Raw genomic sequence first — 15,575 nt, 5'->3', positions numbered from 1 at the left:
GCGGATTACTCAACGCTTAAGCTGTCGTTCTGTTTATATGATAAGATTATTATTAGATGCGATTTCTAGGGTACGGAGTACGGTAAGACGGGATAAAGCTGGACAGATACGATTATTTTCTAGTCGTACGACATCGCATGACTTCTAGCTGGGTGAATTCAAACAGGGAATAGACCAGTTTAGTCTGGCTGGGGGACTTTAAACAGGGAGTAGACCAGCTACAACAACAACAACAACAACAACAACAACAACAACAACAACAACAACAACAACAACAACAACAACAACATCAACAATTAAGTAATCAAGAACAAGAGTAATTAAGTCAAATAAAAACATTAGCAGTTTGCAGTTTGTCGCTTGATTAATTTGATATGGTTGCACTACTGCACTACATCAGTTGCATTTGCTTAACCCATAAGAGCCGAACTTTTCTTTTCCGTTGGATCTTGCTGAAATTGAACAGCTTCTAACTCCGGACCGGTATGGAGTAAACGGTAGGTGCTGGGTCAACACAAAAACACCAGAAACCCGTTGAAATATTTGCAATCGAAATATAGGTATGTATGAGTGCAAATTTCTGTCTATTTCTGACCTATGTTCTCACAATGTTAACATGAACACAGTCTCCCACAGCAATAACATAATACTCGTATACTAGATCTGTCTACATCTCCACATCATCATGAACATAATATCTTCTTCTTGTTAGGTAGATATTTATGTTCAACATGTTTTTTTTATTATGATATACTTATATTGGGAACAAAGGGAGAACGGGCCCTAGACTTGATTTTAAATCATTACCTACATGAAAGTAAGATCAAAAAATCAAATCAAGAATAATAATAAACTGAATATTAAACAAATTAGGTAGGTACCTACATACATATTAGGTACTGATTTTCTTTAATCACGATCGAATAAACTACGGGCTAAATAATTCCCGGGGGGACGGACCCAGCTTGTTTTATATCTTGTAAGAACTAAGAACGTAATGATTTGTAACATTGTGACGTAAAGTTCATGAGACCTTGCTTCTTGCTTGGACTGCGGGTTTAAAGGGACTTTTCAAGCTTATTCTCTCATCTTTTTTTTTTCTTCTTCTTCTTCTTCTTCTTTTTCTTCTTCTTCTTTTTCATCTTCTTCTTCTCCTTTTTCTTCTTCTTCTCCTTCTTCTTCTTTTTCTTCTTCTCCTTTTTCTTCTTCTCCTTCTTCTTTTTTTCTTCTTTTCGAAGGGTTTTGATAGGGGGGACTGTAACAACAGAGGTAAGCTCCCCCAATCGAAGAGAGAAAGAGGACGGGATTAGGAGAAAACCAGCCGTTCCGAGAACGAACCTTATCTATTTAAGGTAAAATTCGCGCCAAGCGCTATTTATAAGACTTCTGAGGTAAAGGGACTTTTCAGTCCTATGCTTTCTTCAAAATAAACAAGGTATTCTATTCTATTCTAACTGAACTCCCAATTGTATAAATCCCTAGATCGTTTTGACTTATAACTATAACCTATACCTATCTCAAAGAGCTATTTGCAGGTAAAAATAGGTATTACCTATTATTCTACATTCATGTTATTTGCAAATTAGTCAAACTTTTCCTCAAATTATTTCCGTTCATTAAGAAAAAATAGGAGTTCTCTACTTCTCTTATTCCAAGTCTTACTATGCCATCAACGAAATACTATCACTACTACCAATACCTACTTACAACCTACCTAGGTATGTACTCAGAGTAGGTATCTCATCTAACTGTCTACATATATTATCGAAAAACTCTTGACTTTAAGTTTTACAGATTTAAGAAAATCAGAAATCTGTAAAACTTAAAGTCAAGAGTTTTTTTTTTTATTTATTAATAGTTTAAAGTTTTACCAAGTGTAACTTTGGTCTTGGGGGCGAAGCCCCCCTCCCGAGCACGAAGTGCGAGTTATAATATATTATCGCTTGTTCCCGTGTTCAGACGTGGTCGGCATTTTTCGTCAGCCTCTCAATCAGCCCTATCAGCTAGGGTCCCTTGTGGGCTGACCATCGCTTGGCTACAGAAAGTGGATGCCCTTCGCAATCAATTTTCCATGTCTTTAGCAATAGAAATTTCAAGCTGGTATCCTCCCTGATTAAAGCAAAAGTTACGAATTTTTGCCCTACATTTGACGAGAATTTTGACGAGTTATTAGTGCAGTACAGCCCAAAAAGGTCAGGAATTTGGACCTCAAGGTACTGAGTGTGTTTAGAACTCAGTAGTGATGGTACACAACAACCTAGGTAAGGGAAATCCAGTACTCATTTAAAACCCCCAAAAAAAAGAGAAACCTAAGAATATATCAGAATGGAAATCAAAAGAACACTCAAAACTTCAAATGATAAAGCAACCAAACCAAGAGACATCCAAAGAAAACAATTCAAAAGGGAGAAAAACTGAGGAACCAAGATCAAAGTATCAAAGAAGCATGCCAAAAATAACAACAATTTCCCTCTGTCCAGCTTTCATGAAACCCTGTTCTTGTATTTGGATCACATTACAAGGCAATTAACAGTATTAACATCAGTGCCACAAAAAGACATGAGAAAATACTAAAAAAACAAATTTATTCTGCCATTTATTTAAATCTTTGTACACATTTCATTTGGGAGCTTGAGAAATGATTTGTTACGTTTCAACTGTTCTTTTTTTATTATTATTTATTTTGTTGTAACTCTTTTTACTTTCCTTGTCTACCTTAGCGCCCGATCCCACTTTGTCGTTGCTTTGGGCTGACATTCTGTTTTGGCTACATTATTTTTACGAGTGGATGGATGCCTTTCGCACTCCACCTTTACCTTTTCTATAGCAAGGACTGGAATCCTCCCTGTTTTAGTCCTCCAGCCAGACAGTATTACCAAACATGAAATCCTTAAAGACGATACCTACCTGAAACCCTAAAAAAAAGCATCTACAGTCAATCCTGGATAAAGAGGACTCTGATAAAGAGGAAAAAAATCGTGGGCCCTTCATTTTTGACCCAAAAACCTGGTTAAACAGCAAAATCGAGCCTCTATAAAGAGCAATTGTTCTGGTGTGAAAGTTTGTACTAATTCTAACCCACTTCTAGATGGGCTAGGAAGATGCGGTTTTCACCATTGGATTCCTTATTTTTTGTACATACTGGGAAAAATTGAAAACAACCCACTTCTAGATGAGCTAGGAAGATGCGGTTTTCACCATTGGATTCCTTATTTTTTGTAGGTACTGGGAAAAATCCAAAATTCCCGAAATTCCAAACCGTTCCCGAGATATTGACGTTTTTTAGTCCTCCCATAAGAAATACACGGGGAACACACATTGAGGCCAGCAAAACTTTTCCTACGTTTAATAATTTGCCACTTTTAATATATGACAATACCACAACCAATTTGAAATATTGAATGAAACAGTAGCCGCTTCTCTATCTTCTTTATAATTTTTGGATAGAGGAAAACAGAAAAGGCTGATCCATAATATCCAAGTGTCTAGACAAATATTTTACTGGCAAGATATTGCTGTCTGTTCTGTGCTGTCTATACTGTCCATTATAAAAACCTTCAACGGTCCTAGCAAAAGTAATATTAGATGTCTCCTTACACTAGGCACCTAGATGACTCCTCACAGAAAAGGCTGATCCATAATATCCAAGTGTCTAGACAAATATTTTACTGGCAAGATATTGCTGTCTGTTCTGTGCTGTCTATACTGACCAGGCAAGATTATAAAAACCTTCAACGGTCCTAGCAAAAGTAATATTAGATGTCTCCTTACACTAGGCACCTAGATGACTCCTTAAATTTCTAGAACTTGATTTTTACTTCCTGTCAATCTCACCGTAAAATAGTGGCACGTAGCAATTTCTGCATTTCAAATTGTTCAGCTCTTCTTCTTTATTGTTTTCTTTGTAGAAGTTCTTGGCCCGATGCTCCAATTTCATCAGGTTTCTTTTGACTAATTCTTCACGGCCTCGATAATTGGCTGTGGTGTAGTAGTACCGCTTGTAGTATCGGTTCTTTTTAGTGGACGGACTGACATAACTACCATCGTCCTCCTCCATGTCATCTGAAAGAGAAAAAAAATTCCCAGAGGACAAAAATATTCATTTATCTTTTGTTGGCTCAGTTATCTCTGAAAAGAACGTCGATCGATTTCGGTCGACTGTAGACGCACCTTTACATTCCTACACAGTACATAAATTCTTGTAACTTTGAACATACTCATACGTGAGAAATATTGGTTTTTACAATCCCGATGTAAGATATTTTATATGGATTAATATTATACCTGTATAATAATAATAATAATGAACTGAAAGATAAATTGCTTTACGAATAAAATTACCTGTGAATTTCCCGATTTTGAAAATTTGGACCGATTGCAATACTTTCATTACTAGTATAGCTCCGCTATACTGTAGTAATAGAAAGTAATAATATTTGACTTGTTCCTATGTTTTATATTGCAGAATCATCGCGCAAGAAAATGGCCTGATGGTCAACTCTTGACTTTAGCTAACACCAACAACATATTGCAGAATTTCATTACTGTCATCAATCTTGCTACTGTCATCATCAATATCATTACTTATGTTAAGTTCTATGTTATTCTCATTACCTGAATGTACTCGATCGTGTTCTCGCAGTTGTTTCTTGAGCGCGAATTTCTTGCCACATGTACGACACGTAAAGTTTTTCCTGTCTCCCCAGTGTAGGGCCATGAGGTGAAACTGAAGGTTCTGTACTGAAGTTGTGTTCTTGCCGCACAGGGGACATTGGTAGCGATGACCAAGATGTAACAACATGTGGTCCTTGAATCGAATCCCTGAACATGGAAAAACTTTTGTCAGAGATTTCACTGTCATTTTATAACTGCCAAGGTTTTTAGTGACGCAGGTTTTACCCTCCATTCGGCGAGAAGCTACCCGCCTAGTCACAGTAATCTTACCCAGCGTGAGTGGGCCTGGGAATGCCAGCAGCATGCGATTACACAATTACCTACCTAGACCAAAGTCTATTAGGTGCAGGCGTGTGCACATTTGGATTCTAAAATCGCAATGAATGTATGATTGTTCATTTATGCTAGATGTGATTACAATAATGATAAAACTATGATGGCTAATTACCGTGGTAATAACTCTTGTTGCAGATGAAACAGTAGTATTCGAATTTGTGTTTATGTCGGATGAATTTGTGATGTTCAAAAAGGGCTTTCCGGGGAAATCCCTGTTTACAAGGTTTGCATTGGTACAAAGTTTGATCCGTATTATTGCAGTGCTGGATGACAAGGTGTTCTATCATGTAGAGTCTGGCATAAGTGGCGTATACACAGAGGGGGCAATGGTAAACCCTCTTCTTGTATTGTATCAGTCGGTCCACACCCATGCATTCTAGTGCGTGGTCAATCAGGTCACCTGACCCCAAACCCCCCCCCCCCCCCCCCCCGTTATCCTCAAGATCCTTATCATAAGTGGATATTGGATATTATCCACTGGAAATAAAAGAACAGAAAGGGAGAGACGGAGGGAGGGGGAAAGGAGAAAGGAAAATAGAGGGAGAAGGAAGGAAAGGGAAAATTATGAAGGGAAAGGGAGAAAGAGGAAGAGAGACACGGAAAAAGCTAGAGAAAGAGGCGAGGAAACTCAAGAGCTACTAAGAGGAAAGAGAGCTGTAAAAAATTATACAGAAATACGTAGATAGGAAGGAGTTTAGCATACGTCATTACGTCAATCAGCTCTGAAGAGGTTAAAGCAAGAGCTAAATAGTACTTTGTTAAGTGTTCCACTCTTGTTTCAATTGGTTGATAGTTACTTCCTTTTTAATACTTTTTATTATGAGTTTTGAAAAAATGTAAATAAAATCTCCTACTAGAAAATACTACATAGCTCCCTTCGTTAGAGGTAGGCTTGGATTCAAAACGTTTATCACAAACGCTATACCTGGTCCAGCTAAGAAGCACTTGAAAATGTTTTATTTTATTTTTTATGTAGACACAGTCCCTCTGTCTCTCCCTGCCTTTGTAATGTAACACTTAGTGATGGGCTGATGGGGACTGTTCTAATGTTATCCCTTTCTATCCTTTTATTTTCAGTGGATAATATCCACTTATGATAAGGATCTTGGGGATAACATGGGGGGGGGGCTTATTCCCTTGTGACAAGCCTTTGGCATAACTCAAAGAAACAATTTGCTCAGTGTCCAGATTTATCCAGATCATTCTGACACCCAATACTAAATACAACAAACAATCAATTTATATCTTATAATTATAAATAATTCCTAAATGGACGTCTGTACTCCATGTTATATACTATGTGCCTACCTACATATCTAGGAAAATGTTCTGCATTACCTACTTATTTTGAAATACATATCAAGTATTGACTCAAGTGTTGGAATAAAAAAATTATTGTTGGAATGCTTGAACATTAAAAAAAAAAAAAACTACATTTACATAAGGTACCTATAGAAAAAGAGGGAGTAAGTAATACACATTAAAATGACTCAGCAGAGAAATCAGACATCTATGTACACAGAGTGTGTGTACTTAAAAGGGGGGTGTTTTATACAGGATTTCCAGTTCTTAGCCTTAATTCAAAGACGTGTGGGCCTTTATTACAAGATACTTCATACATTGGCCAATTGAAACTCCAATGGAAGGCCTCATAGAGTCGAATGTTGAGAGGAGAGAAAAAAATGGACCCTAGGTTCTTTCTTCCCCATCACACTTCATTTTAATTGATCAAATTAGAATGAAGTGTGATTGAAGCCCCCTCTGAAATACATACCCTCATTCCTCATAATCATTGGGTACAACAATGACTTATCATTTGGATCAGTTTAGGTGCTAGCCCAATCTCTTATCAGTATTGCTATTGAAATTTTCCACAAATGAGGAAAATAATTCATTTCTATGAAATTTCTCTGGTATGACTCAACTTTGTAAATATCAGACCAGTCTCTTCATTTTTACTATGGATTAGCTATCAATCATAAATTCATAATCAATAGTGTTCAATAGCTCAATGCCCCAATGAAAAAATCACATTTTTACTTTTTTTTTACAGACACTGGTACATAGGTAATTAGGTGATTATTCACTTGTTTTTTATCTTACCATTATCACAACCTACCAACTCAAAGTCAATTTTCAATCTTACTACTGCAAGATAAAAGATAACTCACTATCTATTGGAGTATAATATAGAAACATTACTTACGTATGTTGAAAACATAGGATGATAGTAAAACTTTTCCACGGCCGATTGTATGGATTTTCCATCAACATTCACTTTGAATAAATCAGTCTTATTCACAAATGTGTTGCCATAGTCGTAGGAAAAATAAAGAGCTGATGGCTGGGGTTCTTGGTCTTTAGAAGAGGGTCCTTCTCTTGCCAGACATATGATTACCGAAGATTTGGCCCCAGCCCAATTCACCATCAGTTGGCTGTGACTATCATTGAGGGCATTTATCTGAAAAAGAAATAAGATGCTCATGAAATGAGGCCGCGGGTTCGATTCCCGCCCGGGGCGGATTTTATCCTGATGGGATAATGTTCGTTCTCGGAACGGCTGGGTTTCTCCTATCCTGACTTCCTTCTCTCTTCGATCTCGGGATAAGACCATAGCAGTTACAGTTCCCTCTGTCAAACCTCTTAAAAAAAAAAAGTTTCCCTATAATACTGTAGGTAATTTTGGTCATGATAGCCACACTACCCTCATGTCTAAAATTAAAACACATTTTATTGACTTGATAATAAGACACCGCTGTTTTGCACTTACCGGAAACCGCTCCTTGTGAAAGTTTTCCACAAACCACTTCATGAGGTGTCAACATCATCAGAGATCCCCTCATTCAGAACAGCAACTCGGAAAACCAAACGGGTTAATTGGGATAAGGAAACGACAAAAGCTCTTGTGTATATATGTTTTTAGTGACTTGGATAAAACTTTTAGAAAGCTAAGGAAGGACGAGAAGGGCGGACTATTAAAAAATAGTATATCAGAAACTCTTCGATTTCGGGACGATAAGACCATAGCAGTTACAGTTCCCTCTGTCAAACCTCTTAAAAAAAAAAAAAAAATAAAATAAAGCGCCTAATAATTATTTTTTTACAGATTCAAAAACTTAAGTAGGTAGGTACAAGGTAGGTACATATTATGTGACCAAGTCAGCAAAATATTGATTCTTAACAATGACCACTAAAATTTTACTGATGCGTGATGGAACACTGATAGATATATACAAGTAGAGGGACATGATAGATATGAATACGTTGAAAGAAGAGGGTGTGGAGTGTGGGGGAAGAGGGTGGATCACAAGGAAGGAACAAGGAAACCACAGCTTTTTGGCGTGTTTGACAAAATTATGGTCTGAATTATTTAGTGCTCCATATTTCCAAGTTCTTGTATTTTTTTCCTAATTTCCTTACTATATCTAAAAGAGAACTGCTGATTTCATTTTTCATTTCTCTGGAATTCTTGAGGGTCTGTTTCCCCAGTTGGCCCAAAATTTGGGGACTAATTATTCCCGATTTGACCCCCGGTTCCCGAGATTTTCGGGTCACCCTGTAAGATGCTCGATGGCCTTCAGAGCGAGGAAAATTATTAATAATTTATTTAATCGTTCTACTGGGAAAAATCGGAAACTCCCGAAATTCCAAACCGTTCCCGAGATATTGACGTTTTTTAGTTCCCCCATAAGAAATACACAGGGAGCACAATTGAGGCCAGCAAAACATTTCCTACGTTTAATATTTTCCTCTCGCTTTTAGCTTTCAGTTTTAATTTCTTCGAGATAAAACTCAGGGACGATATAAGTTCTCAGGGGCGAAGCCCCGGGAGCGCGAAGCGCGACCACATGCACAACTCCGCGAAACCCAGGGAGCGCGCAGCGCGACCGTTTTTTTTATGTGAAATCACATTTCCCACTGTGTCTTGATAAAAGTCTGAAATGATATGATTTCGCTCATTTCCCAAGTTTTGTTGGGGAATCTTAGGATTTACCGAAATAAACCGGTAAAAGTCCGAAGAAGATTTTTATTTCGGACTTTTCCCAAAAGATCTGGGGAATCCTAGGTTTTACCAGGATTTACCGCTCGTCGGACTTTTACCGTAACATATACTAGGTTCTGTGAACTGTAGATCTCACTCAGATTCTTTTGCCTAAGTTGACACTTTAACAATAACGCAGTGTTCTCAATCAGCTGCGGACAAGCCGTGATTCAGGACTCATATCACCATTGGATTCCATATTTTTTGTACATACTGGGAAAAATCGAAAACCCCCGAAATTCCAAACCGTTCCCGAGATATTAAGCCCCGGGAGCGCGCAGCGCGACCGTATACGCAACCCCGCGTAGCGAACACGCGAAGCCCCCCTCCCGAGCACGAAGTGCGAGTCCATAATATATACAGCCGCTTGTGTAACTCACTGACTGATTCACTCACTCACGTATACAAATTCTAACCCACTTCTAGATGAGCTAGGAAGATGCGGTTTTCACCATTGGATTCCTTATTTTTTGTACATACTGGAAAAAATCGAAAACTACCGAAACCCCGGGAGCGCGCAGCGCGACCGTATACGCAACCCCGCGTAGCGAACACGCGAAGCCCCCGGGGGGTGGAGGGGGGCGAAGCCCCCCTCCCGAGCACGAAGTGCGAGTGACAATAAATATAATCCATGGAGGTTTTGACCGTTTTAACAAATTTCTTTCCTTGACATTTTGTGTTCCTCAAAACAACACTTTTATACAATGAGTAAGTAAAATATTGAACTCTTTCCTTTCTTTGGCCAAAGTAGCTTCAAATGCAAGGCCTTATGTGTTTTGACACATGAGAAGCAAAATACTAAAGACTGACTCCTGACCTTTAAACAAAACAATTTGATGAGAATGATGAGTTCCTATCAAAGTACCAAGATAACAAATTCATCTTTCGCCGAAACTGTTTGCAACCGTTTTAGGATATTGAAGGAATTTGGCTTAAGTCATAGCAAAGAGTGTCAGCTCAATACAGATTACAGAATATGTGTCAGGGGATTATGCATTGAGAAGAGGTAAAAGAAAACATTTTCAAGAGTAATTAATTAAATTACCCCGCAACGGTACTAACGGCCATTAAGATTTAAGCCTGGTATTTTTCACAGCAAAGATTCTAGATTTGTCATAATTCTTTATTTCTTAATATCATAGATTAGAGACTAGATACTCGGAATGTTTGGTTCCTCTTTCTTTTCCTACGGTATTCTTCATAATTGTTGATATGCGGGCGCCTATATTAATGTTTAGCCGTAACCTCTGACAAGTCATTATGTTTAAACATATAATTAAATGAAAATTACACTCACCATAAAGTACCGTGCAAGTGCTAAAATTATTTTAACGTGACTTGGAAGTTTGTGTTCCCTACCTGGTGGCCCCCTAAGAACTATACAAAGCCTACAGGATAGCAGTAAAGTCATAAACGCTTACCAAATGTTCGGGATCAAACGTAGGTAAGTTACCTCAAGTAGCGTCCATTGTGGTTTGGATTTTCGAGATCAATTTCAAAATTAATCTAGTATGCATGCAGAAAAATGAACCCTTTTAGCCACTAAATTAATACACATGTCTGGTGGTTGAAATGAATTATTTATTTTTCTGGGGTAATAGGTTTTGAATGTGGGGCTTTTGTAATCCAGTTGTGGTGAACACGTTGTGTGCTCACGCTACATTCAGCTAATGACCACACAAAGTGAAATAATCAGAACAGAAATATTGTACAACTCCATATGCTAAGTCTTACTGAAGATTACAGTAACAAAAAATAGGTACAAAAAAAGACTACATTACCAGTTCTGTTTCACATGGTGCAAGTTCTAAGCTGAATCTCACTAGGACTCACTCTGTCCTCTTCACCTAAATAACGACTTGTGGTCAACTTTGTTAATCAAATGTTGAAATCATATTGATGATTTGATGGACATACCTACCAGATCCACCACATGAGTAAAAGAGAACAAAGTTTACTGGTCACATAATCAGATTACATTTGTTTCCTGGTTCTTGACATTTCTTCGATAACGTAAGGTTTCTAAATTTCGAACTTCAAGCCAATGCTGAAATTGCTAATTCTACAAGTTACTGATTTTTTGATATTTCCTTTATTTTTTTCTAATGTGTACCTATGTGATTTAGGATATCTGTACTTTATAACTACCTTAAACAACTATATCTGATGTCTACTCCTCACATTTTATAAATATCACAATTTGACCAGAACAGGAGAGGTTCAATTAAAAGGGTAAAGTTAAACAGACTTTTAAATGATGATTACATAATGTTAGATTTTTTACGTATTATTTGAAAGGACTTGAGATTTTACAAGATGGTTGTGTTGTTCTACAAAAAGATCTAAATGTATTGGGAAAGTCCCACACAGGCTAAACTTTTAGCAGACAAGTAGATTCCATAGGTCAAGTAAATTAGAAAAGGCCACAGGAACTAGACCAGACTTTATGAGATGATTCGAAGTACCACTGTTACATACTGGATTACTGGTCTATTGGAGTAGAAAATTGTACATGATTTGATGCAAGTATGAGAATATACCAGACCACATTAAGGAACCTCACTAGACTTCTTGGTTGTGTGCAACCAAATTAAACATATCCTCTATCAAACTAACATCAAGTTACTATGTAACATCAAGTTATAGACATGTATCATTAAGCTACATTACCAGTATACGAACAACCTTAGAACATAGAGAAAAAATTGGTTACTAGTTACTAGGAATTTTGTGTTATACAATCATGCGAGATCTAAATCAGAAACATGAAATTTAATTTGGTTATAAAAGTGAACGTGATGATCAACTTTGATTTCGGATGATACTTGAGTCCAACTTCCTCCTTCAGAAGACCAATGGTCCCAACGTGATGGTCTAAGTAAACAGTGGCGACCTTTGGGGCCACTAATTAGTAAATAACTGAGAAAAGTGTGAGTAACTTTGGTTTTACTACACGCCACGTCACTATGATTGACGATACCTACCTATTTAGCGTTATAAATTATAACTTTGTCTGGCGTACTGCCGATGCCATGCGCCTAGATGGGAAAAATCCCTGAGCACTTCATACTTTCTTCCGAAGGCTCATATTTTCCCTATCCCAATTGATCAGCCTCCGTGATCAAGTTGGCAACAGTTTCCACCCTTAATTCAGAATTTCCCAGTTTGAATCCTGACAGGAGCAGACTGACATATATTCTGACAAAGCTCCCTTAATCAGAACGGTGTTTTATGAGTGAAGTTTGGCCAAGTATTTGTCATGTGGATTCGGGTAGATTTTTCAGAACTCTCTCTCTCTCTCTTTTTTTTTTGCCGAGAAAATCAGCATAAACGAGCATTATCAGCATTTTATCCAAGCTCTCCTGCACTGACTAGCCCGCTCAATATCAAGAGCTATTATTAATATAAGATCTGTATTGAGGTCAGGCAGAACCTATACAACTCCGCGTATAGATTTTGTACAACTACTACTCGAAACCTCACTCACTATTTCTTATATTGAAGTCGCTTTGAGGGATATAAAGTTGAACTTGGGCACCTCTTCAGCTTCAAGTAGCTTCTGTTGCATTGAAATTCTCTATCACCTTTTCTTCACCTTTCTTTTAATCTTCTAACAGTCTTTCACTTGGGAAATCAAAGGTTTTACTTGGGATGTCATTTTCAGGCCCTTATCATTTTCATTTGTTTCAATTTAACAACACAAACACACACACAGTAATAAATACATTGCGGTATATTCACTTTTGTAGGCCTACTAACCTTGGGATTGGGACGATCATTTCGTTTCCAAAGGCGATCTGTTAGGAATACATTATGATGGGTCGTTCACTATAAATAAAATCTTTTCAAAATGATACTTCCGCCTAGAGCACGTGTTTTGGTTGGTAGATGTTTTTTTTTATATCTTTTTTTCACCCGTACGATTATGATAAGATACTGAGACTGAAAAGTCCCTATATAAGTTATAACCTCTGCAGCAGAGCTTGTGTATAAAAACCCCAGAACCTACACATTTTCTATTACAGAAAACCAGGGAATTCATCCGGGTTCAATCAAAGAAATAGAAGGTAAATTTCACTATCATTAAGCTGAGATTTAAATTTAATTAGACTTACTGGATGTAATTTATCAGAAAGACTATTAATCACTCGTACATAAATATTAAATTATACTATTCATACAATGATCTACCACTTATTCTAAGAAGATATTTTGCTCGGCCAATTATCCTTCATGAGGATTACCAGGATTATAATGGTTTACATTGCGCTAGGAGATGAGAAAAGTCACAATTTCCTAGATACTAAGAATACATACCTAGATAAAAAATCAAACTCCGCGGTACGGCCTTTTTGGTTTACATAAAGATTAAAAAAATATTGTACCTAATTACTTTCTAAGAATTCTGAATTTTATGTTGTAAGGAAAACAGTTATAGACAGTTCATAATCCACTAATATGCCTTCCATTATTGGAAATACATTACGTTATATATATACTAGGGATTTCTATGGCCCTAGACTACATCATAAGAAAAATACTGATTATGTAGTGTTTTGCATTACTACATAATAATAAAATTATTACATATGTATTCCATACGGAACATACAACGTCTATGTTTCAAACCATATAGCTTTCTATGACTTGCCGCTTTACGAACGATGCAATAATACGCCACAATAAAAGATGAATAGACTCTTTTGTTGACGTCATACCGAGTTCACGGCTAAACGGAATCACAGTTTAAGGTGTCGTGGTGACATCTACCTCAATGCTATTCATCAGCCTGCATTAATTTCCCAGGGCCCCAAGGCGTGCTGTAGATTAATATTAGAGGGTCACAGTTTGCTTCCGCCTCGTGCTTTTGCAAATCAAGGTGTAAATTACCCCTTCGAATTTATCGGTAAATAGACGTTAACATAGCCTTACTATTATCTAGTATACAGTGATGAAGATGAAGGACATCTATTTCTATAAAGATGGTAACAAAAGATACATGTGTTGCCATAACGTGAATTATCTTTACTATTTTATAAAACCGGGATTCATTCAGTCATCCAGCATTCACACATTTATTGCTATATCGTATATCTTCAGAACCTAAGCACCTAAAAAGCTGAAATTTGGTAGGAAAATTCTCACTATGTTTTAGATGTGCATTAGGAGACAATTTCTTGGAAATCAAAACGATCTCGAGTTATGATTTATTTTCCGTTGCAAAGCACGGACAACCTGCTAGTTACTCAAATTTAATACTTGCATTCGTTTTCTATCGGACAAAAAATATTCAAATTTTGTATTCACATTTAGGTATTGTTTTGTTTTAAAAAACATTGTAATTGTTGTAATGTTGTATGATGTTGATAAATTTACACATTTCATTTTCGTGAGACACTATGGCTGTAAACAAAAACGAAGGTGAAATAACTGTGTATTTGCCCCCTCTCAATTTTATTCTTTAGAAATTACAGTGCATACGAACATAAATTAAATAATAGTAATATAACAATAATAGCGCTCGCAAAGGACTGAAAAGTCCCTATACTCTAGCAGTAGGCTACTACCTATGTACTATAATTGTGATCAAATGAGGTTAAAATTCCATACCTCGGCTGGGATTGAATCCTCCTGTTCACCAGGCGAGCATCTTGACCACTACACCACTGAGATAGGTTAAATCTTTTACAATCTTCATATGCGGGAATCGAACCCTTGGTCGGGCGTATCTTTCAATTAAGACTAACAAGAAATTCAAGACATGACATTCCGCAACATTCTGTCGTCACAGAATACACATGAGTTTTGGAACCAAAATCTTAAAACCCTCAAATTAACCGCGAACTGTACAACCTCTGGGTTACACAGTAATGACCTGGTCTGGTGAAAACGATTAAGATTAGCAAGGATTTCATAGTGGTGTAACCATTTCCAAATATTCATCTCTACGAGGTTGTTAACATGTGATTACAATTACATATGTTTGAAAAAGATATGTGTTTTTCCCTATTTTGAGTAACAAAAAGAGGTATCTTTTACGAATAATTCACATTTCTACTAATTTACTAGCTTCGGGATAGGTATGTATTGTATATCTATGGGTAGATACTCATTGCTGAAATCTAATTTTTCTCTAAAAGTACCTACCTACTTGGATTCCTACCTATGTTAAGCACAAGTTGTTGGAATTTTGTACTTTGGATCGAGAAAAAATTAAAATTCAATATAATTAAATAATTTGTAAATATGTCACTGAGGAATTGTGCTCAAGGTGCACCTGTATGGCAGTTGTACCCAGGTATTATCTCATTTGCAGACGGGGGGAGGGGGGGGGGGGGGGGTAAATATGCCATGAGAGAGAGGGGAATGTGTGGGGGAAAAGGAGAGAAAATACCTTACCTAAGGGTCGTTTGAACAGTGTAAGATGGTCGATGGGTTTGTATAAAATTTTCATAACATTCTAACCTCTAAAATTTCAAGCGTATCTAAATAAGCAGGAGGTTCCAGGCTCCGTTTTGGTCAC

At 37.1% G+C, this 15,575-nt stretch overlaps 2 protein-coding genes across 2 annotated transcripts in view; both read right to left on the bottom strand.

Moving 5' to 3' along the window:
• LOC103519194 (zinc finger protein 551-like) overlaps positions 1–5,408 on the bottom strand; it is a 64,157-nt gene extending 58,749 nt beyond the window's left edge. The window contains exons 1-2 of the mRNA XM_008484281.3: positions 5,123–5,408; positions 4,615–4,821 (exon numbers count right to left, since the gene is read on the bottom strand). Coding sequence (XP_008482503.1) covers positions 4,615–4,821; positions 5,123–5,381 — 466 coding nt within the window. The 5' untranslated portion in view covers positions 5,382–5,408. The remainder of the gene's footprint in view (positions 1–4,614; positions 4,822–5,122) is intronic.
• The window catches only part of LOC103519344 (sortilin-related receptor), a 99,977-nt gene extending 92,482 nt beyond the window's left edge, over positions 1–7,495 (bottom strand). The window contains exon 1 of the mRNA XM_026830897.1: positions 7,217–7,495. Coding sequence (XP_026686698.1) covers positions 7,217–7,495 — 279 coding nt within the window. The remainder of the gene's footprint in view (positions 1–7,216) is intronic.
• Between the last annotated feature and the right edge of the window lie 8,080 nt (positions 7,496–15,575).

This window comes from Diaphorina citri, unplaced genomic scaffold (genome assembly GCF_000475195.1).
Source record: "Diaphorina citri unplaced genomic scaffold, Diaci psyllid genome assembly version 1.1 scaffold64, whole genome shotgun sequence".
NCBI lineage: Eukaryota > Metazoa > Arthropoda > Insecta > Hemiptera > Psyllidae > Diaphorina > Diaphorina citri.
This window is presented reverse-complemented; position numbering and strand designations above follow the sequence as displayed.